Below are 27,103 nucleotides of genomic sequence, written 5' to 3'. Positions count from 1 at the left end.
TCCCAGGACCCTGGGATCATGACCTGAGCCAAACGCAGATGGTTCACCAACAGCTATCCTGGCGCCCCTAAAACTGATTAAAAAAAAAAAAAAATTACAAAGAACGGCATGTGGGTGGCTCAGTGGGTTAAACCTCTGCCTTTGGCTTAGGTCATGATCTCAGGGTCCTGGGATTGACCCCCAGATCAGGCTCTCTGCTCAGCGGGGAGCCTGCTCCCCATCCCCCTGCCCCCCCCACCTGCTGCTCTGCCTACTTGTGATCTCTCTTGCTCTGTGAAATGAATAAATAAATCCTTAAAAATATTAAAAAAACAATAAAATTCTTGTGATATAGGAATAGGCAAATAAATGATTAGTTCATAACAGTTCAGAAATAGACTATTTTTCTATTTGGTAGGAAAGTATGGTTTACTAATAAATGGTGCTGGCATTACTGGTCGTCCACTTGGAAGGAAATAAAATTGGACTTGTATTATGTAATAAATGCACATCAGTTAAAGAAAGAATACAAATGTATCAGAAGAAAAATTAAGGGAATAGTTGTATAACTAAAGTAAAAAGTTTAAAAAGGTCTTCCTAAGCAAGACAGGAAACCAGGAAATCAAAAAGAAAAGATGTGGATACCTTCCTAAAATTTAATTTAAATAAATATTAAGTTAAAACCTGTTGTATGATAAAATCATAAACTGAATATAAAGGCAAAAGACAGAAAAATGTGTACTTTTTTAGTCATCTCGGATTGCTCTTGGCATTCCCCACCCCCTCTAACCCAGGTTGCTCTATTTATTAAAATTATTTGATCTCTTGTTTGAGGATTGGCTTACTATGTGAGGGAGAATAACCAACCTATTTACTGTGAGAGGAGGGGTGGGATGCCCTGGTGTTGATTCCCATTTGGGCCCTGTATCTCAGTGGCAAAGGAAGGAGTATCTATGTCCATCCACAGTTGGAGGGGGCGGCTGATGTTCTCATGTAGCCTCAAACTTAGTGCTGGACCTAGGACCTCAGAGTAAGATCTCCTAAAACCTCTCAAAAGTGAGCAGCACTATCACCAGCAATGGCTCTAAGGGCAAGTAACTTTTTGGAACATGAAAAACCTCACAGGGAAATGCTCTCAGAGGGGAAAAAAAAATCAAAGTTCCATGCCAAGAGCCAGTCTGAGAAGCTGGGGCTGTTCCAAACAATTCTTTGTGATGGGTTGTTTGGAAGATGATCTTGGGAGGCCAGACTGACACTTTTGGTCCCCCAGCAAGGGCCCAACCAGACCCTTCAGGCTTCTACGGATCAGCCCAACCTGTCAGGTGACAGTGGCTCCCAGGGAGTGCTCTGCTAAAGCAGAGCTCACTTTATCCATTGTTCCCAGACTCCTAACACAAGACTTGCTTCCCAATACCTCTGACAGAGGCTGTTCCATGCCCAGGCAGAATCTGTCCTTAAACAGCAAGCGCCATTGAGAAATGCCCACAGGAGGACTCAAATACTTACACTCCAGTTGGTGAGGAAGCAAGGACATGAGTGTTGATTGCCTAGCCTCAAGGCTTGCTGCAATTGATGGCCTATGAAGAAACTCCTCTCCTCTGGAAGTCGAGTAAAGGCAGTATAAAGGCCATCTGCAAGCTGAGAAGCCTTAGCCTTACGTTAGTTTAGAAGCTATCCTGCCAAAACTTTAAGTGGAATAGAAATTCCAATTAGATTTCCAGAAACAGTTTCTCTTTAAAGTCTTTACCCCCTACATACCTAAGCAAAACCAAACATCCTATAAAGAAAAGTATAATAGCAAGAGGAGAGTAGGAGGAAAGTGAAAGGTGGTGTTAAGCCCGTTTCAAAAAGGAGGACATGATTAACAGTAGCAAATGCTGAAGAGAGGTCAAGTAAGGTGATGTCTGCGTGTCTCTTGGATCTGAGAAGGTAGAGGTCAATTTTGGTAGTAATAGGGTGATAATTTCAGAAGCTAGGAAAGAGTATGCTTGTGGTCTTCATTTTTGCTGGTGTACCACCTATAATAATGTAAAAAACCCATTACCTCCACTTTAGAGATGACATATAAAAGTTTTGTTAATAACCGAATAGTTGCAAAGAATATAACTTTATTAGAAATCCTGACATTTGAAAATAAAATTAATACATCTTTTAAAAAATGTACTCAATGGAATATAAATACCAGAGTAATAAGAAACCTATAATCATCCATTTAAAAATATACAAACTATCCTCCAAAAATGTACCAACAGTATAGGAAAGTGTTCTTTCTCCAATATGCTACACTGAATATTATTAATTTTCAAAGATTTTTTTGCAAATCTGATAGGTGATCTGTTTTCCTTTGCATTTGCCTGATGAGTTATAAAGCTACATATAATTTGAAATGTTTATTGGCTACTTTTGTCTCTTCAGTGTAATATCTATCCATATATTTTTTCTATCTTTTTTTCTATCTATCCATATATTTTGTGCACTCTTCTATTAAATTATCTTTTTCCTACCATTTGTAGGATTCTTTGTATATTAGGAATGTAAATCTTTTTTATTATGTAGGTTGCAAATATTTTCTTAGTGATTTGTTTTAAATTTTTATTTGTGAAGGCAACACTTTATTTTTTTCAAGTATTTATTTAAGTAATCTCTACACCCAGTGTGAGGCTCAAACTAATGACCCTGGAATCAGGAGTTGCCCAGTCCTCTGACTGAGTGAGTCAGGTATCCCTGAAGGCAACACTTTAAATGGGAAGTTCTCTGATGCCTGGGTGGCTCAGTAAATTAAGGGTCTGTCTTTGGCTCAAGTCAGGATTTCAAGGTCCTGGGATTAAGTCCCACACCAGGCTCTCTGTTCAGTGGGGAGTTGGTTTCTCCCTCTCCTCTTCCCTTTGTGCACTCTCCCTCTCCTTCTCTCTCAAATAAATAAAATCTTTAAAAAAAAAAATGGGAAGTTCTCTAACTTCAACTTTGTCTAGATTTTAACTTTCTTGGTAATGTAAGGTTGACTGTGGTGATCTTCACTTCTTTACTTAAAAGGTCAGCCTGAAATGGAGACTCATTTTAAAAGGCTTGCTGGAGGGATGCCTCGGTGGCTCAGTGGGTTAAGCCTCTGCCTGCAGCTTAGGTCGTGATCTCAGGGTCCTGGGATCGAGCCCTGCATCAGGCTCTCTGGTCAGCAGGGAGCCTGCTTCCCCCTCTCTCTCTGCCTACTTGTGATCTCTCTCTGTCAAATAAGTAAATAAAGTCTTTAAAAGAAAAAAAAAAGGCTTGGTGGAGGACAAGTGGGAAGCAGTGAGCCCTTTAGAAGATAACTAAATAACCCTTTTATATATAGATACAATACAGTATATACTGCTGTTGCTCTAGATGTATATATTGTACCTACTGCTCTAAAAAAAAAGGCGGCTTGCAGTGTTCAGGTGAATCTAGAAGATAATTGGATCTTATGGCAATTATGCCAATTAGAGTATTTAACATACAAAGATGCAAACAATAGGGCAGAATATATATTTTGAAACTTTAATATGGAAAAACCAAGAACATGTAACAAATGTATTTTATTTAATGAATGAGCAAATCTAAACCATTTTGTTACTAGATTTTCATCAAAAACAAAGGAATGTGGCACAGAATACTATCCTTTCCTTCAAAAAAACCTCAGACGAGTTTGTCCATCAACTCTACCAGGAACTTTTTCATACAGCAGACGCCGTTTTTTGAATTGTGGTAGTTGTGAGCACACGAAATCTGTTAAAAGGAGAAAAAGGAAAATCATTTTATTTCTGACAGTAATAGAGTATAGCTATTTTTTCTAGCTATTCTGATGCATTCTATCTCTTCATCTATCTACGAAGTGTTAACATTTCCAAACTGAGATAAAATGACTATTAAAAATTACATTTTTATCAGGAATGCACCTGTATCTAATAGCCCAAAACTAATTAATATCATGTACACATATTTGTATGCTCATACTTTGCACAAATAATTAAATCTCCCTGGATTTAAGACCCTTTATTTAAGTTTTCCCTCATTAATTACCTCTTATCTGTAATGTTGTAGAATTTATCCTGAGCTCTGATATATGATAGGTAGTGATCATGTATGGACTCACGTTCTATGGCTGTATTATATATGACACTTTAGCCTGAAATATCCTAGATTTGGATTCTTTTGGGTTAATTAATTAAATCAGTAAAAAAGGAGGCTAAAATATTTTAAACTATTTTGTAATTATTCCTGGGAATGTAATCTCATAATTAGAAGAGGTGGATGCCATTATAAGCAAATTTTAAAAGCAATATAATAGGTAATTTTTATCATAGAGATCACAAATACACATCTATAAGACATGGAAAATTACCTTGAGATTATGCCAATGGCTTTGGATAAATTGTCTAGGCCTGAATTAATATGAATTCTAAAAGCTTCTATCTTAAACAGTGAAGGTAATGATGTGCTATGGGAAACCACAGTAAAAAAAGTCAAAAGTTTCCATAGTGATAATGATACTAGTATCAAAGATTCATGTAAACTGTTTGAATAAAATTATTTTATGGAAGAAGTTTGAAAGTGCAAAAAAGCACTATTTCTAAACAAAATTATTTATCTATGATTTAAAAATATATTTATAATTAAGTTAGTGAATTAAAATATAAGTAGACATTTGACTATTCCATCGATACCCCCAAAAGCTTAAATATTAAAAGTTATTAGAAATAATTTCTGAGATCTTCTCATTGAGCAAATGGGAAGATTTTCCTATACACTGGGATGGCCTATGTTCAAGAACATATAGTAATTCACATGCTTGATTTGGTTCAAGATGGGAAAAAAATGGAATTTTTAATTCAGTTCATTTATGAAGCTGGAATAAACTTCATGTCAAAATGTGACAGTACAAGTAAAGAACACGAAAGGTTAATTGCATTATGAATATAGATATGAAAGTCATAAATATTAGTAATCATATTCAACAAATTGAAAGAATCACTCTTCAAAAGCCAATTAAGTTTATTACAGAATAACAAGAATGATTTAATATTAGTAAACCTATTATAATCCTTGACTTTGATGGATCAATGGAGAAAACATATTTGATTTTCCTCAATAGACACCAAAAAAAATTTGGATAAAATTCGGCATCTATTCCTCACAAAAGTTCTTATAAAACTGGGATAGAATAGTTCCCATTAAGATCAGGAACAAAACAAATCATGATTATTAAACAGGATCAAATCCAAGTTTTGTGAGTTCTGCGGTTTATACAGTTGATCCTTGAACAATGAGAGTGTTAGCGATGCTGTCTCCCCCTACTCAAAAACCTAAATATAACTTTCTTTTAAAGTAAACTCTGCATCCAACATGGGGCTCAAACTCATGACCCTGAGATCAAGAGTCACATGCTCCACCGACTGAGCCAGCAAGGCACCCCAAAATGCTATATATAGGGGCGCCTAGGTGGCTCAGTGAGTTAAAGCCTCTGCCTTAGGCTTGGGTCATGATCCCAGGATCCTGGGATCGAGCCCCACATCAGGCTCTCTGCTCGGCAGGGAGCCTGCTTCCTCCCCTCTGTCTCTCTCTGCCTGCCTCTCCGCCTACTTGTGATCTCTCTCTCTCTGTCAAATAAATGGATGGACTCTTTTAAAAAAAATGCTATATATAACTTTTGACTTCTCTAATATTTAACTAGTAAGAGCCTACTGTGGACTCGAAGCCTTACTGATAACATAAACAGTCAATTAACACATATTTTGTATGTTATATGTACTATATATTGTATGCTTACAAGGAAGTAAGCTAGAGAAAAGAAATGTTATAAAGAAATCATAAGGAAAATATATTTATAGTACCATATTGTATTTACAAAAACTCTGTGTGTAAGTGGACCCACGCAGTTCAAACCTGTGCTTTTCAGGGGTCAACTGTACAGGTTGGGAGGTCCTCTTTTATTTTATTTTTTACTTATTTTTTATTTATTATTATTATTTAATCCCAGTATAGTTAACATACAGTGTTATATTAGTTTCAGGTGTACAATATAGTGATTTAACAAACCCATATATTACTCAGTGCTCGTCATGGCAGCTGAACTCTTCAATCCCCATCCCCTATTTCACCCATCCACCCACCTCCTCTCTGGTGACATCAGTTTGTTCTCTATAGTTAAGGGTATGTTTCTTGGTTTGTCTTTTTTTTTTTTTTTCTTGTTCCTTTGTTTTGTTTCTTAAATTCCACATATGGGTGAGATCATATGGTACTTGGGGAGGTCCTCTTTTAACAAAGAATGCCAGATTTTCTGGGAGTCTCTCAAGCTTCACAAAAGGGCCTCTGCAAAAAAGGAGCTTTTAAGTCTAAGCTTCTCCCCTTTTTTATTTTTTTTTTCCTATCATGGTAAGGCTACATTTGTATGGCCATTAGAACTTAATATTTTGTTCTAGATGTTCAAGCCAATGTAATAAATGACATAGAAAATAAAGGTACAAGAGGTATCTTTTTTTTTTTTTTTTTTTTTTTTAAAGATTTTTTATTTACTTATTCGACAGAGAGAGATCACAAGTAGGCGGAGAGGCAGGCAGAGAGGCAGGCAGAGAGAGAGGGAAGCAGGCTCGCTGCTGAGCAGAGAGCCCGATGCGGGACTCGATCCCAGGACCCTGAGATCATGACCTGAGCCGAAGGCAGCGGCGTTAACCACTGAGCCACCCAGGCGCCCCACAAGAGGTATCTTTACCAGGAAAGAGAAAACTGTCCTTTTAAAAATTGATATGATTTGGGGCGCCTGGGTGGCTTCGTGGGTTGAGGCCTCTGCTTTCGGCTCAGGTCATGATCCCAGGATCTGGGATCGGGCCCCGCATCGGGCTCTTTGCTCAGCGGGGAGCCTGCTTCCCTTTCTCTCTCTGCATACTTGTGATCTCTGTCAAATAAATAATAAATAAAATCTTAAAAAAAATTGATATGATTAGAGGCGCCTGGGTGGCTCAGTGGGTTAAAGCCTCTGCCTTCAGCTCAGGTCATGATCCCTGGGATCAAGCCCTGCACTGGGCTCTCTGCTGGGCAGGGAGACTGCTTCCCTTCCTCTCTCTCTGCCTACTTGTGATCTCTGTCTGTCAAAAAAACCAAAAAAATGATACTATTAAATGTTCAGAAGCATCAAATGTAGAGCTAATAGTAGTATTACTATTTTAGAAGTTTTATTTAGAAGAAATTTATTTATTTATTAGAAGTTTTATTTAGAAGAAATTTATTTATTTTATTTAGAAGACTACTATTAGTAGTCTTCTCAGAATTCAGTAATCTACATAAAGGGCTGAGAAGGGGACCTGGCCTATAATAAGCTCTTAATAAAGGTTATCCCATTAAATATTCCTGCCCAACAAAGAAGTTAATTTTCTAATTCATTGATTTCTCTGTTTAATCTTTGCTAATTTTATAGTCTTCAGCTTTACTTAGACTTGTTCTAAGGTTTTATTTTTAACTTCTTAAATTGAATGCTTAGTTCATCTAAAACTATAAGAATTTGACATATTTTGTTTGCATTTATTTTCTTAGATGTCTTTAATTAGAATTTTGATTTTCTTTTTGACTCCGAAGTTACTGAAGATTCTTTAAGTATATTAATTAGAGCAAACTTTTTTTTTTTTTTAATTTAGAGATGGTTCTATCTTTTAATATTACATCTATAAGGGGTGCCTGGCTGGCTTATGTTGGGATGGCATGTGACTCTTGATCCTGAGATCGTGAGTTTGGGTCCCACACTGGGTGTAGATATTGGAAAAAGAATAAATAAACTTAAAAAAAATTACATCTCTACTATGGACTCTGAAAAACAACCTGAGGGTTTTGAAGGGTCAGGGGTGGGAGGTTGAGGGAACAGGTGGTGGGTAATGGGGAGGGCACGTTTTGCATGGAGCACTGGGTGTTGTGCAAAAACAATGAATACTGTTACGCTGAAAAAATAAATAAAATGGAAAAAAAATTACATCTCTGAGTAGTTTTATTAACATTAGGTAGTGTTACCTGGTAATGATTTCTTGTCTCCTGAGTTAGATGAGGAGTCAGAGTGCCTCTTCTGTCCTAAACATTGTCCAGCTCTTTGGTGGAAATAAAGACTGCTGAATTCTTTTTGATTTACATTAGGATCAGAAGCACAAAATAAATCCAAACTGGGGGCAGACGGTAATTCTTTCCAGGAAGTCCTTTTAGTCCCAGCATTTGACCTTTCACATATGAAGTCTTCTAACTCACCAGATAGACATTTTTGCTTAGTGAATAAATTATCTTTCTGAGAGTACCATTTGTCACATGCAGTCTGCTTTGCCCCATATTTTAAGTTGAATGAGTGATTCTGTTGTTCCCATACATCTTTCTTAAAGTTCCAGGGAAGAGGAGATTGGGGGCCTTCCAGTGAAAAGCTAGGGGCAGACACTTCTTTATTTATATGTCCTTTTGCATCATGTGTTCCCTTTTTCTGGTAATTTATAAAATTAGGGGCAACTCTCTTCTGAGTGTCAATCGGTGATACTATGTTTTCATAGTTCATTTGTGTTAGATCCAAACAAAAGACATCTGACTCTGAATCATTTTGGGTTTGAAAGGAGTCACCAGCTACATTCCTTGATTCAGTATTAATCAGGAAAGGATTATGCACTATGTTAGGGTAACAACTGGAGTCTTTCCAGTAGCTGGCCTGATTGTAAGAAGTCACAGGTGGTAAAATGCACGGCATTTCCCTTAGTTCCATAAGGGAAGAGTTATAGTCTGAAGAACTGTTCGTGTCTCCATGCACTGCCTCTCTTATATCTGAAAAGTGGTAATTTTCATTATGTCCTTGAAAGACAGAGTTTGAAGAGCCAGAAGCTGAACTCTGGAAGGTGAAGGTACTAGTCTGATTTCTATTTTCCTGAGGTGATGGACTTTGAGGTGAGTTTGTTATGGAAGAAGAACTAATCTTGAATAAGGAAGTGATGCTACAAAAATGCTAAAAAATTTTAAAAATTAATTAATGTAATACAAATACAATATAAACATCAGTCAAGTAATATAAACAAATACAACATAAACATTAGTCAAGTAAATATAAATAACAATGCTTATCTATATGTAAAGAAAGCAAAATATAAATAAGTACGGTATTATAGTGATCCATGTCGTAAGAACATAATTAGGCTCCATTAAAAGAAAAACTTATTATAATTAGAAAATCCATTTTCTAATCCAATTTCTAATCATAATTTAATAGAATTTTGAGTTATACAAGTTATACATGAATACCATTTGCTTGATAAAAATTTAAAATTTTTACCAATAAGGCTAAAGTTTTCTTTACTACTATAATGAAGGACATCAGGATTGTAAGCACATATGAATAGAGTGTGTGATCACATACTTGTGGGCACAAGAACATTTCAAAATAATTTAAAATGTGATAAACTGTACTGAATTATCTATATAAGATAGCTTGAGAATTCTATGTGAAATTTAGTTCAAGTAAACTATTTCTTTGCTACACGAAGTCCAAAACAATTAATCTTGGATACCTTCATTTTGAAAACTGTTATGGTAAGTGGAAAGGAAATAAACTCATGTAAGACTATGGAATTCAAATAACTAACCTTTAACACTTTTTCTGGAACTTCAGGTAAAAGCTCCTGAAGTTGACATAGAGTTGCTAATAATATCCAGTGCAATGAAGGTCCTTTATTTAACATGAGCTGAGCCACCAATGGGTTAATACATGGAAAATCAAGTAAGTACATTTCTTCCTAGAAAAGAGTTTAAAGGAATAATCAGCCACTAGTCATTTGCAAATGACCCATTTTATTCTGCTCAATCTAGCATATTCAATTTTTCTGTCATTGCATCTCTCACTCAATTTGAGATGTCTGGAAAAAAGCATGGCTAGTAGGGAAAGGAACTTCTTTGGCAGTTAAGATTCATATGCTCTCAGAATTAAGAAAGATCTTAAAGTTCATTCATTTAAATCACTCATCCAAAAAATTGTATTACAGTTCATCTCCTTTGAATGACAATTGTTTTACCTAATGTTAGATTTTCTAATGAGAAATGTTTTAGGGGACTTTTTTTGTTTGTTTTGTTTTTTGTTTGTTTTAGGGGACTTTTATAACTCAAGATTTCTTTAGCTATCCCTTTGTAGGTTATATACTACTATCACTATTTGATTAAGATGAACCATATTTATGAGAAACCATGTTTATGATACTTTCAGGAAAGCCTTGCTGTGAAGAGTATAGGAAGAACTTGTGTCGACCATAACTGACCTTAATGGTCTAAAAATGTATGTTTTTAGAGAGATCTCATAAAAGTCTAGAAATATAGCAGCCATGTTTTACTATTACTGCATTTCATTTTCTTTCCGCGTTACACTGGCTTTTGCACTCTCTTTGATTTTATCAAATGACAGACATGTGAGTAGATTAGACATGCCTTGGTGAGGGGGAACCTGCACAGACATACATACATCCCAGAATTAATTATACCCATACATACTGATAGTACTATTTTCTGTTTAGGCATATAAAAATTCTATAATTTAATAAATACAAATGTTTGATGAATGTATATGAGTACATTAATATTTTATTGAATTTATTTGCTTTATAATTTTATTTTTTAAATAGGTAAAATAGTCACATGGTTCAAAATTCAAAAGGTACTAAAAGGAGTGAAGTAAAAACTCTCATCCTAACCCATTTTCCCAGTTCTCTCTGGAGATAACTAACATTATCATTTCTTGATATCCTTGCAGAGATGTTTTATTCATTTACAAACACTTGTAAATATTAATTTCCTTTGTTTTACACAAGTGGTAGTATATAAGCTCTATGCTGCAACTTCATTTTTCATGTAATATTCCATATTAAATTTCATGTAATATTCCATATTAGTATGTAAAAAGTTTCATTATTCTTTTTTTACATTTTCATGATTTGAATATATATTAAAAAAGGTAACAAAGATACTAGGTTGGTATGAGAACTTAGAAATATTTATGCTTAAACAAAATGAATTTCTAAAAATTAACTTATCAATCTTAAAAGTATTTCAAAACTCTACTTTCAGTTTCAATTATGTAACTGAATTACTGACAAAATGGAAGGATGGAATTTTGCTGTACTCATTTACTACTCTTAAATGTTTAAATTTAGGAACTAGAAAAAGTTATCTTTTGAAAATATTAGACATTGAAGTCATATCACACTATAATACACTTGATTTGAAAGTTCACTATAAAAGATCTCATTAAAATACTTCTGTGAAGTTGAAAAATACCCATGATTCTGGAAAATGATGTAAATAAATGTTGTACATTATGGTTACTGCTATATATGCTCATGCAAACATTAACAGACAAAAATAAGCTATAAAAAGAGAATTCCAGTACATGTATTTATATTTGCTTTGCAAATATCTAATTTACATATTTAGGAAATGAACCTTAGATGGTGAGACTTCAAGCCAGGATTTATCCAACCATTCACGAGGATTTCTCTTCGAGGTCATTAAATTGTGATCAGCAATTTGCCGAATTATCAGTGCAGCCTCTTCCACTCCTGGGGCAATTATAAGCTAAAATATATTTTTTATATATTAGATTATAGGAAATTTTAGGAGGCAAAATATATAATTCAGAAATTGTTTGTAATTAGAAGAAAAAAAGCCCAGCAGATTTCAATCTTTGAATATAACTTTAGATATAATTTACAAAAATATATGAAAGCCAGCATATTTTGTGAGGATAAGCAATTTTCCTTCCTTCTTTAAATGATATCCTTATAGTTTTCCAATTTTTGGAGCTAAATTTCTTCATTTCCATTTTGTATTTATTAATAAATTTATTAAAAATTTGGATGCCATTTATAATATTTACTATTTTTGTTTCTTCCAAGTTAAATCTAGCAGTTCTCAAAAATAAGAATTTAAGGGGCACCTGGGTGGCTCTGTTGGTTAGGTGTTTGCCTCCAGCTTAGGTCATGATCCTGGGATCTTGGGATCAAGGTGGGCATTGGGCTCCCTGATCCATGGGGAGACTGCTTCTCCCTCTCGCTCTGCCAGCCGCTCCCCCTGCTTGTGCTAGCTCTCTTTGTCAAATAAATAAATAAAGTCTTAAAAATAAAAGTCTTAAAAAGCATGCTAAGCGCTTGGGTGGCTCAGTGGGTTAGGCCTCTGCCTTCGGCTGAGGTCATGATCCCAGGATCCTGGGATAGAGCCCCATGTCTGGCTCTCTGCCCAGCAGGGAACCTGCTTCCCCCTCTCTCGGCCTGCCTCTCTGCCTACTTGTGATCTCTCTCTCTGTTAAATAAATAAATAAAATCTTTGAAAAAATAAAATAAATAAGAATTTATTTTTTAAAAAGATAAGATTTTTCAAAATGACATTAGAAGATAAAGGGCAGGGGCACCTGGGTGGCTCAGCGGGTTAAGCCTCTGCCTTCGGCTCAGGTCATGATCTCAGGGTCCTGGGATCAAGCCCTGCATCAGGCTCTCTGCTCAGCAGGGAGCCTGCTTCCTCCTCTCTCTCTGTCTGCCTCTCTGCCTACTTGTGATCTCTCTCTGTGTCAAATAAATAAAGAAAAATCTAAAAAAAAAAAAACAAAGATAAAAGATATTTACAGATAAATTTGATGCTGTATTTGATGCTAATGAAAAGCATTATTTTTCAAAAGATTTTATTTATTTGACAGAGAGCACAAGCAGGGGGAGCAGAAAGCAGAGGGAAAGGGAGAAGCAGGGAGTCCAATGCAGGGCTCTATCCCAGGACCCTGGGATCATGACCTGAGCCGAAGGTAGATGCTTAACCAACTGAGCCACCTAGGCATCCCAAAAAGGAAAAAGTTTTGATTTAGAATATTTGGGGAATTGTTCCATCCAATACTGGCTTATTTGATGCTAAGCTCTGTGTGTGTTAAACCTAACTCTAAAAAAATTTCTTAATATCTCCTATTTCCTGTCTGTCACTTGTGTGTTTCTTCCATGCCTTTCTTTCGAAATGCCAGCCTTTTTCGTCTACTTTCAGTTCCATTTTTAACTTCTTCATCTTTTAGATTCAGTTGAAGTAAAAATAGTCCATGGGTTAGCAGGCTTTTTTGTAAAAAAAGATTTATTTATTTAATTTACAGAGAGAGGAGGTTGGGGAAGAGGGAGAGGGAGAGAGAGTCTTAAGCAGACTCCGTGCTAAGCAAAGAGCCCAACAGAGAGCTCAGTCTCAAGACCCCAAGATCATGAGTGGAGCTCAAACCAAGAGTCAGTGGCTCAACTAACTACCACCCAGGCACCCCAGTCCATGGATTAGCAGTTTAATGTGAATAGGAAACACTGCCCTAAACAATCATATCTTAGAAATATAAACGTCCTGTCCTGTAGTGAAAATTCAAGAAACAAAGACTGTATAAACCTCATAAAATAATTATGACAATATTTTCTTTCACAAGATAACAAATAAAAAAACTGTTAGTACATAAAACTGGGGAATACAAAGAAGGATTTTCTTTAAATTATATTAAGTACAATTCTTTTTTCTTTTTTTTTGAGAGAGAGAGAGTGAGCAGTTGAGGGGAGAGGAGGAGGGGCAGAGTGAGAGGGAAAGAGAATCTTAAGCAGGCTCCATCTGCCATGGACTGGGGATCCTGACTAGGCCTCAACTCAGGCTCAATTTCATGACCCTGAGATCATGACTTGAGGTAAAATCAAGTCGGTTGCTTAACTGACTGAGTCACCCATGCACTCCAAATATGTATAGAGTGCACAGATATAAGAGTGTTTGATTCCAAATTAATTTTTAAAAAAGATTTATTTGACAGAGATCACAAGTAGGCAGAGAGGCAGGCAGAGAGAGAGGGGGAAGCAGGCTCCCCGCCAAGCAGAGAGCCCGATGTGGGGCTCGATCCTAGGACCCTGGGATCATGAACTGAGCTGAACGCAGAGGCTTTAACCTACTGAGCCACCCAGGTGCCCCTCCAAATTAATTTTATTGCAGTTTTAGGTATTTTATGAAGATCTGATGCTTTTATTTAATATAAAAAGGCATAATTTCATGGTGATGGTAATGAATATTACCTTAATTTATTAGGCAAGGATTCTGGAGTTCATGGCTAGACTTTGGGAGATTCAGGAACCTCAACATTATATTCAAAATTTTGCATATATGTTTATCTATGCATTTTTCTGTAAAAGGAGCTAATAACAAATTTACAGAACTTTTTGACATTAGAATAAAATATAGCATAACACTACTAGCAGTATTTTCTTTTAACTTAAGAAAATGTATTTTCTTAATGTTTCCTTTATGGCTAGGTCTTCAGATGCCTGAAAAAAAGTTTTTTTTAAATCCACATTGATGTGCTCTAACAGGCCCAAAGCCATATTACTAAATTCAGTAAAGTAAAGCAACAATATACTCTAAAATAATATGAGTCTAGGGAACCCCCTGTATTTTATTTATTTATTTATTTATTTTTAAGATTTTATTTATTTATTTGACAGAGAGAGCAAGAGAGCACAAGTAGGCAGAGCAGCAGAGGGAGGGGGAGAAGCAGGCTCACCCTGAGCAGGGAGCTGGACGCGGGGCTCTATCCCAGGACCCTGGGATCATGACCTGAGCAGAAGGCTGTTGCTTAACCACCTGAGCCACCCAGGCACCCCTTTAATGTGGTAAGGTCATCAAGTCAGGGGAATTGGAGGCTTGAGTACTGGTGACATACTGATAATAGAGCAAACTGGTATTTGTTTCTCAAATTCTATGGAAAAGCTGATCTGCTTTTAAGATTATTATGTATAACTTGAAAAGCTCTTGGAATAGTTTGATGCAGGTGGGAGCAGACTTTTCTTTGGAATGGATTGTGCCTGGGCATACTTCCTGTGCCATCCCTAAATGCCTTCCTTGGAACATGTCCTCTATGGGTCATGTCACTGTACCTGAACATAGTATTGCTCACTAGTATCATATAACCCATATATAGAGGAATAAAATGATTCTCTGAAGTATATTTTGCAAATAACTGCTTACCATTAGCTAAAAAGAGGCTGGTTAAGTGGTGAAACCACACCTGAATGGGTAAGGGAAACATACTTACATTTGCCATTCACTGATAACTTTTCTAAGAATTTTATTTCAATGTTTAATATGCATCACAGGATCAAAATGATTAGGATTCTATTTCTAGTCTATTAGGATCTATTTCAAATAGATCATTTGTTAATTTTCTTAACAGGTTGTGCTTTGATTTAATTCTATTCAGTAGATGTTTGTTGAACATTTTTACTGGGTACAGTACTGTGCTGGATGCTATACATTTTTCAAAGAAAAAGGTTCTTCCCTCCAGAGTGGAAGGCATATGAATGAATACATCATGCTACAAGAAAGGTATGAAGTGCTCTTGCAAGAACAGAAGGAGAGATTTATCCTGAGAGGGCATACTTGGGACACATTTCTTAATGGAAGTAGTGTTTGAGCTGGGCAACAAAAGATATAACTCCAAAGGCTAGCAGTAGGAGGAAGGGGGAGACAGCGTGGGATGACATGTTTGTGGACTGGCTGACTGTGATAATGTGGACATATTCAGGAAATAGTGAGTAGAATGATGCTAAAGGAAGAATTACTAGGGGCCAAATTATGAAGTTTGAATCCAGCTGAGTTTGATCTCTATTTTGAATGAATTAGGGAGCTACAAAAGGTCTTTCGTGCAAGAAAATTTGATTTAACAACACGTATTATCAAGAGTCTACTACGTACTTGGTGCTGTGCTGGGTGCCAGAACACAACAACAAACATGGTTCCTTTCTTTCAGGAGTTTACAGTTCAGGAAGTGAAATGTTCACAGCTTTATTTCAGAAATGTAATTGGTGTGAATCTATATTATGTACCAAAGGAGGACAACTAGAAATAAGGAGATTAGTCAGGAAGTTGCTTTAAAACTCGAAAAGAGAGATGAAGGTCTGAATTTGGGGAAAAGCAGTAGGAGTAGAATGGAGACACATATTCTAGAGACATTGCATCTACAGATTAAGTTATAGTACTAATGCCATAAACTAAGTTTGGGGAGAATGAGAAGTTGTGTTTTGGACATATATTGTTTGAGGCACCTGTCAGATATTCATGTAGAGCTTTCCAGTAGAATGCCAGAATATAGGTGCAGACCTTAAAAAAAGTCAAGAAATTTTTAAGGGTTATACTCAGAAATGAAAGCTAAATTTGTGGGAATTTTGAATTTATTAAGGAAAGAGTTAAAGTGGTAACAGAAGAGGACTGAGCCCTGAATTTCGGGGATTATCTAAATTTCATAATGGGACATTGAAAAAAGAACCAAGAAAGGACACTGGTTAGAGATCACTACAGCAGATTATAAAAAAGTGTATGTTTCTTAAGTGAACATTTTTGATCAATGTATATTTACTTTTATTCATATCCTGCCAAGTAGCAACTAAGAGATAAAATATAACTTTAAATTTTTTAAGGGCTTTAATATTTATTTATTTATTTAATTTTATTTATTTGAGAGAGAGAGAGCACAAGCAGGGGAAGCAGCAGAGGGAGGAGGAGAAGCAGGCTCCCCGCTGAGCAAAGAGGCCACACACGGCTTGAACCCAGGACCCCTGGATCATGACCAGAGCCAAAGGCAGGATGCTCAACCAATTGCGCCACCCAGGTGCCCCAAGGGACCCTTCTTCTAGAACAGAAGTTTAAATGGAAAGAATATTAATTTTTTAGTTTATTATTTTAATGTTTCTTTGCACTGGGCACTTGAATTTGAGTATAATTTTGGTTTATGAAAAATACTTATAAACAAACATTTTAAAAAAGAATACCTTTACATCCAGTTCTTCTGATTTTAGCCCAGATGATACCAAAGCTGCATAAATCAGTGCTAGATGATGAAGTGTTTTTTCTGTAAGATGGTACCTAAAAAAAATTATATTACTATACTTATACTCATTTGATATCTGATTGTAACTATTAGAAGTTCAATTCATTTTCCACATTCCATGTTATGAGAATAATGTGACTAAGGTAAAGCTTTGTGGCAGACTCAGCACTCTTTTAAGATGTTTCCACCTTCGTTCTTTACAATCCAGTTGAATCTAGGGGATGCTGAGAGTGTGTTTGAGGGGAGAAGTTTAACTCATCCCCTTACTGGCTCCAGGGATGGTTATCTGACTGACCCCAACTAAAATACTCTATCTTCCTGGCTTAGTAACAGGTTCAGATAGGAACACGTGACCAGAACCAGGATAACTAGAATCTTCCCTGGGTCTTTTCCTTGAACTGTTTGAAAAAACACTTTTTAAAATGATCATTATGTGATGTGATAGAGGCGTTAGCTAACCCTACAGTGATAATCATATTATAATATATAAATGTATCAAATAAGCATGTTGTAGACCTTAAACTTACACAATCTGGTATGTCAATCGTATCAATTAAAAGAACGCTCTTTTTCCCCCCCTATGGGTATTAAGCAGATCAGATGTGAGTCTTGAGCTATCTGCCTTGAGCTACTGACTTTATCCACTTTAAGTACCCCAGGCAGCAAAAAAGGAAATTTATTGGCTCATATTACTACGAAGTCCAGGAGAAAACATTATTGGATTCAGGGACTCAAACCATATCATCAAGACAAGGTCTCCTTAATTTCTTGGCTCTCCTTTTCCCTGCTAGTTTTTTTCCCTCAGGTTAGCTTTTTCCATAAGAGTGACTGACAAAAAAGTGGCTTACTGTGCTTAAATTGTTTGTACAAACAATGTGGTTTCTGCTGAACACCTGCTTTTCTTCTTGGGAGTCTAGAATTTTAATATGTGCTAGGCAGAGGGTGCCTCCATGATCAATCCTTAGTGAAAGCCCTGGGGATTGAGTCTCTAATGAGTTTTCCTGGTACACAACACTTTACAAGTGTTGTCACAACTCTTTCCTGTGGAAATTAAGCATATTCTGTGTGATTCTACTAGGAGAAGATTCCTGGAAGCTTCCTTCTAGCTTCCTTTAGATTTTGTTCCATGCACTTTTCCCCTTTGCTGATTTTGTTTGGTAACCATTTACTATAATAAATCATAGTCATGAGTACAAGTAAGGCCGAGTCCAGTGAATCCTTTTACCAAATCATCAAACCTGGGGGTAGTCTTGGGGACTCCTAACACATTTTCTTAAACAATAACTAATGGCATGAACTATGAAGGTAATTCAAGCAATTTAATTTGTATGTTGAATTTTCCTCATTTGGTCAGTTGATTAAGATATTTCTTAAACGTTTTATATATCTAAAAATATGGAACTGAGAAACCTAGAAGTCTGAAAATAGCTACATTTTATAATAATATCTTATTGTAAATAAATAACTCTTCATATCCTGAACATCAAACTATCTCAGAATATTACATAACTGGTTTTTTACCCCATGAAAATCTGGGTAAAAATTAAGTGTGAATCCCTCTTTTTTGCTGTACTTCAATTATACCTCTGGAATATAGGTGACTAGCAATCTAAAAACAACCTAAATTTTTTTCCTAAACAGTAGTATCTATAAGATACTTCCAAGATCTTGAAAAAGTTAAATGCTTTACAAGTAAGTTCCAAGCTTAAAATGCTATACAGACTTTACTAATATTCAAAATGAAGATTTTTAGACCTAAATTATTATTTTTATTTTTCAATTTTGGTAGTAAGGAAAAGCAAGGTTAAATGATTTGCTAGATGTTATTGTTATTAGAAAAAGAAATAAGAACCAAGGTGTTTGGACTCTTAAATTTTAACTTATACTTATGCCCCCCCCCCCATAATAATAATTGTATATAAAGAGCTTGTATACTAGAGCTGTATACTGACTGGAAAGTCAGTAAAGGAAAAGAAATCACAAATGCAATGTCAAATAAGGAAAGATCTCTATACCTTCTCTATACCTATCTCTATACCTTCTTTTTCTATACCTTCTAACTAAGTAATATATTCTTAAAGACTTTATTTATTTGAGAGAGAGAGAGCACAAGCAGGAGGAGGGGCAGAGGGAGAGGGAGAAGCAGACTCCATGCTGAGCAGACAGCCTGACACAGGGCTTGACTGCAGGACCTCAGGATGGTGACCTGAGCCGAAGGAAGATGCTTAACCAGCTGAGCCACTCAAGGCATGGCAGAAAAAATAATATTTTAAAAACTTATACTATGAGTGATGTGGTATGTGTTATGAGATACTGTAGAGATGTAAAAAAAAAAAAAAGGAGACTAGTTTGCAATTTAGTAGGAAAGATCCATTCATTCAGTCAAGGAATATTTACTAAGCATCTACTATATGAAGCAATGTGCAGTGCCATGGGGCAAGTACTCAAAAATGGTAATACAAAGCAAAATGTGATAAATATCAAAGATGAGGAAAAGATAGAGAGCTAAGGAGTTCAAAGGATGGAGAGGTCACAATTAACTATCTATTTGTGTGCATGAGATGGGGGTATTAAAGATAGAATAGAAAAAGTGATATTTGGGGATAGGTTTTGAAAAATAGGCATGAGGGCGCCTGGGTGGCTCAGTGGTTTAGGCCACTGCCTTCGGCTCAGGTCATGATCTCAGGGTCCTGGGATCGAGTCCCGCATCGGGCTCTCTGCTCGGCAGGGAGCCTGCTTCCCTCTCACTCTCTCTGCTTGCCTCTCTGCCTACTTGTGATCTCTCTCTGTCAAATAAATAAATAAAATCTTTAAAAAAAAAAAAAGAAAAATAGGCATGATTCACCAGATCAAATAGTTGCAGGAGATAGAGAATATTATAGAAAGAGAGAAATGTATCAGCAAAAGTAGAAGCAACAAAGGACCATATTTTTGAAGCAATGAGCAATCCTTCTGGCTGAAATGGAAAACAGTGAAAATTAAGCCTGAAAAAATAGGTCAGGATTATATTCTGAAGATTTTGAATATTAGGGTGAATAGTATGTATGTATTCAGTAGATAATAGGGAAGTCAGTGAAGGCTTCTTATCAGAGTGAAATAATAAGAGCTTGATTTTTGAAATATTAATCGAATGTATGACAGATTATGGAGAGTAACATGGAGAGCCATGAGGTGGGAAAACAGTTGGTAGTCTATTTTTAAACAGTCCACATAAGATCTGAACTAAGATGTTGGTAATATAAATGGAGAGGGGATAGATAAAAAAGAGACTAGTGGTTATATCCATAAGATATGTTTTCTAATTTAGGTGACTAAAAGAAAGGCAAGTCATAAATAGCCAAAGGGCAGAAAAGAGGAGATACTACTTCAGAGGGGATAGAAAATATAATGAACTCACCCTGGAACATGTTAAGTTTGAGAGTCTATAAAATAATAGGGTGGAAATATTTAATAGAAAATTAGAGATACATGTCAGGAATTTCAAAGAGAGACTGCAGCTGCAGATATAATAATTATAAGCAGAAAAATGCTAATTGAAGCTATGGCAATGAATAAGTATTCAATCCATTATTGAATAGAAGAAAGAAGAGAATTCAGATGTATCTGTGGAGACCGGGACAAGGAAGAAGAAGTAACGACAGAGAAAGTGGTTGAAGAGAAGATCAAAACTGTGAAGTGTCGTAGGACTGAAGAGCTTCAGATAAGGAAGCACTGACAACAGTCTTCAATACTGTAAAGCAGAGAAGGATAAAAACACTTTTGGAGGTGGAAATGATACTGAGAGACAGATTAGTACAGATGTAGGAAAAAAGCCAGACTGCAGAGAATAAAAAAAGGAGGTGGAAGCTGTGGGTTCATACAATTTTGAGATGAAGGAAAGAAGGGACATATAATGATAACGTGAGCCAGTGTCTTGGCATGGATTTTTTATAATTTTTAAGTTAAGCATGTCAATGAAAGAAAGAATAGCAAGGTGCTATTTAGTTGGTAAACTTAATAAGCATTTAGAGAGAAGTGATTTAAGAATGGCATCTTTTGACAGACAAGTCAGAACTAAAAAGTAATAAAAGTGAAACACTTAAAGCAGCAACTCTTAGTGAACTAGAGGAGGATGATTTGCACAGAATGTCCAGCAGAAATATATCATCTCCAAAGTTCTGATTTGCTTTCCTTCCCTCCCCCCCAATTTGTTTCCCTATGGGCACGCCTCCACCTTGAAGATCCCTGACTCACTGCAAACTAGATGAGTAAGTGGAAAATTTGCATAGCTACTTTTATTCAAAGAGGAGGACCAAATAACTTAAGAAATAAAATGTGACTTTGGATGAATAAATGTTTACTTACTCTGAGTTTAATATTTTTTTGGTATATAAGATTATCCAACAATAGCTGTACTGGAATGATAATGCCATCAGTCTCATAATGATAATGTCTGATGCCTTCTCACAGTTCAATTCTTCTAGGTCCTACCAGAAAATAAATAAAATAAAAAGATTCACTAGGTTGAACAGTTGTTATGAAATTATTATTACCATATTTCAATAATCTAATATATATATTATATGTAATATATATATAACCATATTGGGGCACCCAGGTGTCCCAATCTTAGCAAATCTTAAGCAGGCTGCATGGAGCCTAACTTGGGTCTAAAATTAACTTTTTTAAAATTTTCAATTTTTTATTAACATATAATGCAGGGGCGCCTGGGTGGCTCAGTGGGTTAAAGCCTCTGCCTTCTGCTCTGGTCATGATCCCAGGGTCCTAAGATCAAGCCCTGCGTTGAGCTCTCTGCTCAGCAGGGAGCCTGCTTCCTCCTCTCTCTCTGCCCACCTCTCAGACTACTCGTGATCTCTGTCTGTCAGATAAATAAATAAAATCCTTAAAAGACAAAAACAAAGACATATAATGCATTATTAGCCCCAGGGGTACAGGTCTGTGAATCACCAGGTTTACACACTTCATACAATTAATCATTAAGTGAATGATTCAGGAAGTGTCTTACTCTAACATTAAATCATGTAACTATGAATTAAAATTAAAAGTTCCCCAAATGAGGGGCGCCTGGGTGGCTCAGTGGGTTAAGCCACTGCCTTCGGTTCAGGTCATGATCTCAGGGTCCTGGGATCGAGTCCTGCATCGGGCTCTCTGCTCAGCGGAGAGCCTGCTTCCCTTCCTCTCTCTCTGCCTGCCTCTCTTGTGATTTCTCTCTGTCAAATAAATAAATAAAATCTTTTTTAAAAAAAAAAAGTTCCCCAAATGATATTTTGCCCTAAATAATTGTTTTTCAAAAAAACTTTAGGGGCACCTGCGTGACTTACCCGGTTAAGCATCTGCTTTTGGCTCAGGTCATGATCCCAGGGTCCTGGGACAGGGCCCCATATTGGGCTTCCTGCTCAGGCAGGCACCTGCTTCTCCCTCTCCCTCTGCTGCCCCCTCTGCTTCTGCTCTCTCGTTCCCAACTTCTCTCTCTCAAATAAATAAAATCTTTTTTTTTTTTTAAAGCTTTAAATAGTGCTCACTTCGGCAGCACATATACTAAAAAGCTTTAAATATGTAAGACATGGTAACTTTTAAGAAACCCTCTAACAGGGGCACCTGGGTGGCTCAGTGGGTTAAGCCACTGCCTTTGGCTCAGGTCATGATCTCAGGGTCCTGGGATCCCGTCCCACATTGGGCTCTCTGCTCAGCGGGGAGCCTGCTTCCCTTCCTCTTTCTCTGCCTGCCTCTCTGCCTACTTGTGATTTCTCTCTGTCAAATAAATAAATAAAATCTTAAAAAAAAAAAAAAAAGAAATCCTCTGTCAGAGCTTTGTGTTTCCATTATATAATTCTTATACTGTTACTGTTAATATTTGTTCATGACCAGACTTCTACCTTACCATATTTACCATTAATTTGTATTCCATCCCATCAAACTAGGTTTCTGCTCCCCATTTCCACCCTACTGAATTAATTTCTTTGTAATTTGTACTCCAATCAAGCAAACATATCAGGGAGATTTAGTCAAGAATTTGTACATCTTAAATTCTAAACTACAGGGATTTTTTAAAGAGAATTTTTCTTTTTTCTTTTTTTTTAAACTGGCTTACTTAAGCAATCCCCACCTACCTTAGAGGAAATCCATATTACTAAACATGCATTAATTTACTACCACCTTTTAAGAAACATAACGGCTAGGATTTAATTTTTAAGGTTTTCAACACTGTAATTATTCTATAAATATATTTTAAAATAGGTCAATATATAACATTAAAGATTCCACATTTGCTTTGTCTTCTTAAAGTATGCTAAAAATTGTAAGACATTAAAGAAGCTTGATAATAGCATTTTCCATAGTGATGATTTTAATACTTGTCCATTTGCAAAGTTTTGGAAGAAAACACTACTGGATTATAGTTAAGCTCTCTGTAGTAAAGCTAATAATAAATTACATGGCCATATATACTGTACTATTTTTTTTTTTTTTTTTAAATATTTATTTATTTGACAGAGAGAGATCACGAGTAAGCAGAGAGGCAGGCAGAGAGAGAGGAGGAAGCAGGCTCCCCGCTGAGCAGAGAGCCTGATGTGGGGCTCGATCCCAAGACCCTGAGATCATGACCTGAGCTGAAGGCAGAGGCTTAACCCACTGAGCCACACAGGTGCCCCTGTACTATATTTAACTTATACTTTTTACAGTATAATTTTACCTGCAAAATTATGGCAGTGTGTTCATCAATTGTCACCACTACATAACACTCTGTACCTCCAAAAAGTTTCAATGACTCACTGCAGCATCTCTCCACTAGTGTGATATTATACCTGTAAAAATCCATATTTTGGGGTGACACAATAAAATGGCTAAGAAAAATTCTTTAAGAATATTTGAACTACTGTGCTTTTTCATACATCAATTTATTCCACTTTATAAATCTGAGAAATAAAATTAAGATTTATTCAGTATATATGACAAATTAGTTGAGGTACTTCATTTAGAACATCATAGTCCTATTTCCCATGCAATATTTAAAGCCCTCTAAATAGGAATACTCATTTTCAATATTATCAATGACCAAAAGATATGATCATAAAATTTGCAAGGAAAAAAACACATAAAGTGTTCATATTTGCTGATAACAAAAGAAATTAAATTAAGTTATAAATTTAGACAATAATGAAATATTTTTTCTTCACAAGATTGATATATGTTGCTAAAAAAGATAATATTCAGTAATTATGATGTGTACTATAGGGAGAAAAGTGTGACTTGACATAAACTCTCTGGAAAACTATTTCTATGTGATATAACTGCAACTTCAATCAGGGAGAAATATGTCACATATATAGCACAATGTTTAGCCATTTAGGATATATGTATCTTTGTTAAAGTTATGAAGTCAATAACTTACTTGGATTCTAGCAACTGAAGTATTTCTTGAGTATTAAGAAGTCCTTCAGATGCAAAAAACACATATGGAACCTGAATTTCTAAAAGAAATCCACCAAAACTATCCAGCAAGGTGCTTCCTGAATAAGAGAAAGTTTATAAGTATTTCTCTTTTTTCTCATCCTTCATCTCTTTCTCTTTTTTACTTAACATGAGAATAGCATGTATATGTTCAAGGAGTAGTATAAAAATAAAACATAGTCATTGTAAAAAATCAGAAATCAGAATAAACAAAGGTCTGATGAATAAAATAAAAACCACATGTTATCCTACTATCTAAAAATAAAACAGCATTAACAGAATTTACTAAAACTACTATATAATATGCTAATAATACTATATGATACATTAATAATACTATATGATACATTAATAGGAAAATAATAAATACATCAATAGATAAATGGACAAAGAACATTAATAGGCAATTTACAAAAGAATGGCTATACAAGATCAATTCACATCTGAAAAGACATGGATAATCAAAGACATTATCTATAATTAATTAACTATAATATAACATATATAATATTTTATGGCTATAATTCTGTCAAAGATTTTAAAAAATAATAATACCTATTACAGTAAAGATATTGGGGAAAGGATTCTCTAATACTTTCTGTACAAATATGAACTAAGATAGCATTTCCAGAAGGATATTTGGCAATATATTAATGTGTACCTTTGGCCTGGTGGCTCACTTTACTTCTTAGAAAGAGTATATAAAAATAAATAAGATATATAAGCTACTATAAATCTTATAGTACAATAGTTGAAAACTGAAGCATTATAAATGTTCCAAATAAGGAATTGGTTGAATCAATTAAGTTCATCTTTGAGAGAATGGAAGAAGCCTCTACATATAAACTGGGATATTTATCTTTTATTTTTTGGGGGGACCTCATTTAATCAATTTAACATTTAATTCTATATATCAAAGATTCCAAAGTAATCATTATGGTGACTCTATTTTTAGCATTGAATTGCAGTATCTCAGAATTCAAACTTCCGACTCAGACTTGAGGTGGACAGAAAATAACTATGGCAAGTACTGCAAGGGATGCACTGGGAATAAATATGTACAGACTTTTTAATTTAATGGATGTGAGAATTCACAACCTGAGTCATGTGAAGTGTTGCTCAGAAATACAAAGAAACCAAATGATATACAAAGTGGATTTAAACTCTTTCTGAAGTGTTTGTGTATAATTTTTTTTTGCACATTAAGTTTTCTAAATCGGTCAACCTACTACAACAGAATTTCCCCCTAAAATTCAATTAAAAATACTATTGCATAGAAGTATCAGGTGAAGATTAGATATAATTGTAGTAAGTTGTGCTATTATAAGTAAAATTTAGAAGTTAAAGGGATGAAGACAAATATAACCAGTAAAGCTTACTTTACAAATGAGGAAAATCGGGTAAGGGGTAAAGAACTGGCCCAAGGTCACATGGAGTGCTGAGGTTAGAGCTTGAACTCAAGTTCTCTAATGCCATTGCTCATTCTCTTTCCACAGATCAGAAGCAGAAAACAGACAATTTCCATTCTACTACAATGAAAGGATTTTAGTTTATATCCTTACTCTGTAAAACTGTGTCTGGAAGAGTCACTTTGAAGATCTTGTGAGGAATATTCAATTTCTTGCAGTGGTTAGTCCAACAGGAGTTTTCTACAAAATTGTATTCCACCACAAATGAGAAGTTACTCCAGGGGAAATCTGGTCCAATATATTGATTATGCACAACTACACAGGAACTTTTACTGAAGACAAAATAAAGCCAAGAAAATGGAATTATATTTGTGTCATGATTTACTTGAAAGGTCAAAAGATGATTGTTTTGGCTATTTTATTCTTCTCTAGTTTATACTTTCTTATCTTGGAAAGGCACTGGTATATTTTCTGTTGATCTGTTCTCCAGTTGTACTAATTCCTTTTTATCTTTCTTTTTGATGGTCATACATTTTTTTTTAAATTAAAGTTTAAAGATTTTTTTTTTTTTTTTTTTCCCTATTAAATACTTTTATTGCATTTATTTCTTTTTTTTTTTTTTTTTTTTAAAGATTTTATTTATTTATTTGACAGACAGAGATCACAAGTAGGCAGAGAGGCAGGAAGGCAAGCAGGCTCCTGCAGAGCAGAGAGCCTGATTCAGGGCTTGATCCCAGGACAAAGGCAGAGGTTTAATCCACTGAACCACCCAGGTGCCCCTACAGTTTAAAGATTTTTTAATAAGATTTTATTCATTTATTCTAGAGCTAGTGCCAGCCCAAGTGGGGGAGGGACAGAAGGAGAAGCAGGCTCGCCACTGACCAGGGAGCCCTACAATGAGGATGATGATGATGACGATGATGAAAATGAGGATGATGATGACAATGATGACGATGACATGGAACTTGATCCCAGGACCCTGGAATCATGACCTGAGCCAAAGGCAGCTGTTTAACTGACTGAGCCACCCAGGTGCCCCTTTTAAGATTTTATTTTTTAAGTAATCTCTACACCCAATGTGGAGCTCAAACTCACAACCCTGAGATCAAGAGTTGTGTGCTCTTCCAACTGTGCCAGCCAGGTGCCCCTACGGTCATACATTTCTTTAAAATACAGGACCTAAAAAACTGTCGACTACTTCACATTCTCAAATGCAAGGGACCCTAATTTTATTAACTGAGTCCTATCAATAACAGACAAGTCCCTATAAGAATCCATTTTTACACATGTAAGATTTCATCTTTGAGGATCTACGTAATAGAATATTATCTGACAACTTTGAAATGATTTTTCTTTTTCTTAACGAGCTTCATAGGTGATTTAGCAATGA

At 35.6% G+C, this 27,103-nt stretch overlaps 1 protein-coding gene and 1 long non-coding RNA gene across 2 annotated transcripts in view; one reads left to right on the top strand and one right to left on the bottom strand.

Moving 5' to 3' along the window:
- Positions 1–304: 304 nt before the first annotated feature.
- Positions 305–27,103, bottom strand: part of SHOC1 (shortage in chiasmata 1) — an 82,081-nt gene continuing 55,282 nt past the window's right edge. Inside the window, exons 19-27 of the mRNA XM_046023923.1 lie at positions 25,867–26,045; positions 24,246–24,363; positions 23,547–23,658; positions 21,200–21,321; positions 16,797–16,890; positions 11,431–11,562; positions 9,588–9,737; positions 7,993–8,953; positions 305–3,723 (exon numbers count right to left, since the gene is read on the bottom strand). Of these exons, the coding sequence (XP_045879879.1) occupies positions 3,623–3,723; positions 7,993–8,953; positions 9,588–9,737; positions 11,431–11,562; positions 16,797–16,890; positions 21,200–21,321; positions 23,547–23,658; positions 24,246–24,363; positions 25,867–26,045 (1,969 nt within the window). The 3' untranslated portion in view covers positions 305–3,622. The remainder of the gene's footprint in view (positions 3,724–7,992; positions 8,954–9,587; positions 9,738–11,430; positions 11,563–16,796; positions 16,891–21,199; positions 21,322–23,546; positions 23,659–24,245; positions 24,364–25,866; positions 26,046–27,103) is intronic.
- On the top strand, positions 8,807–25,893 carry LOC123953556. The gene is made up of 3 exons (XR_006820885.1): positions 8,807–8,895; positions 9,614–9,721; positions 25,801–25,893. It is a non-coding gene; the product is annotated as an uncharacterized LOC123953556 (long non-coding RNA).

This window comes from Meles meles, chromosome 11 (genome assembly GCF_922984935.1).
Source record: "Meles meles chromosome 11, mMelMel3.1 paternal haplotype, whole genome shotgun sequence".
NCBI classification, from domain to species: Eukaryota; Metazoa; Chordata; class Mammalia; order Carnivora; family Mustelidae; genus Meles; species Meles meles.
This window is presented reverse-complemented; position numbering and strand designations above follow the sequence as displayed.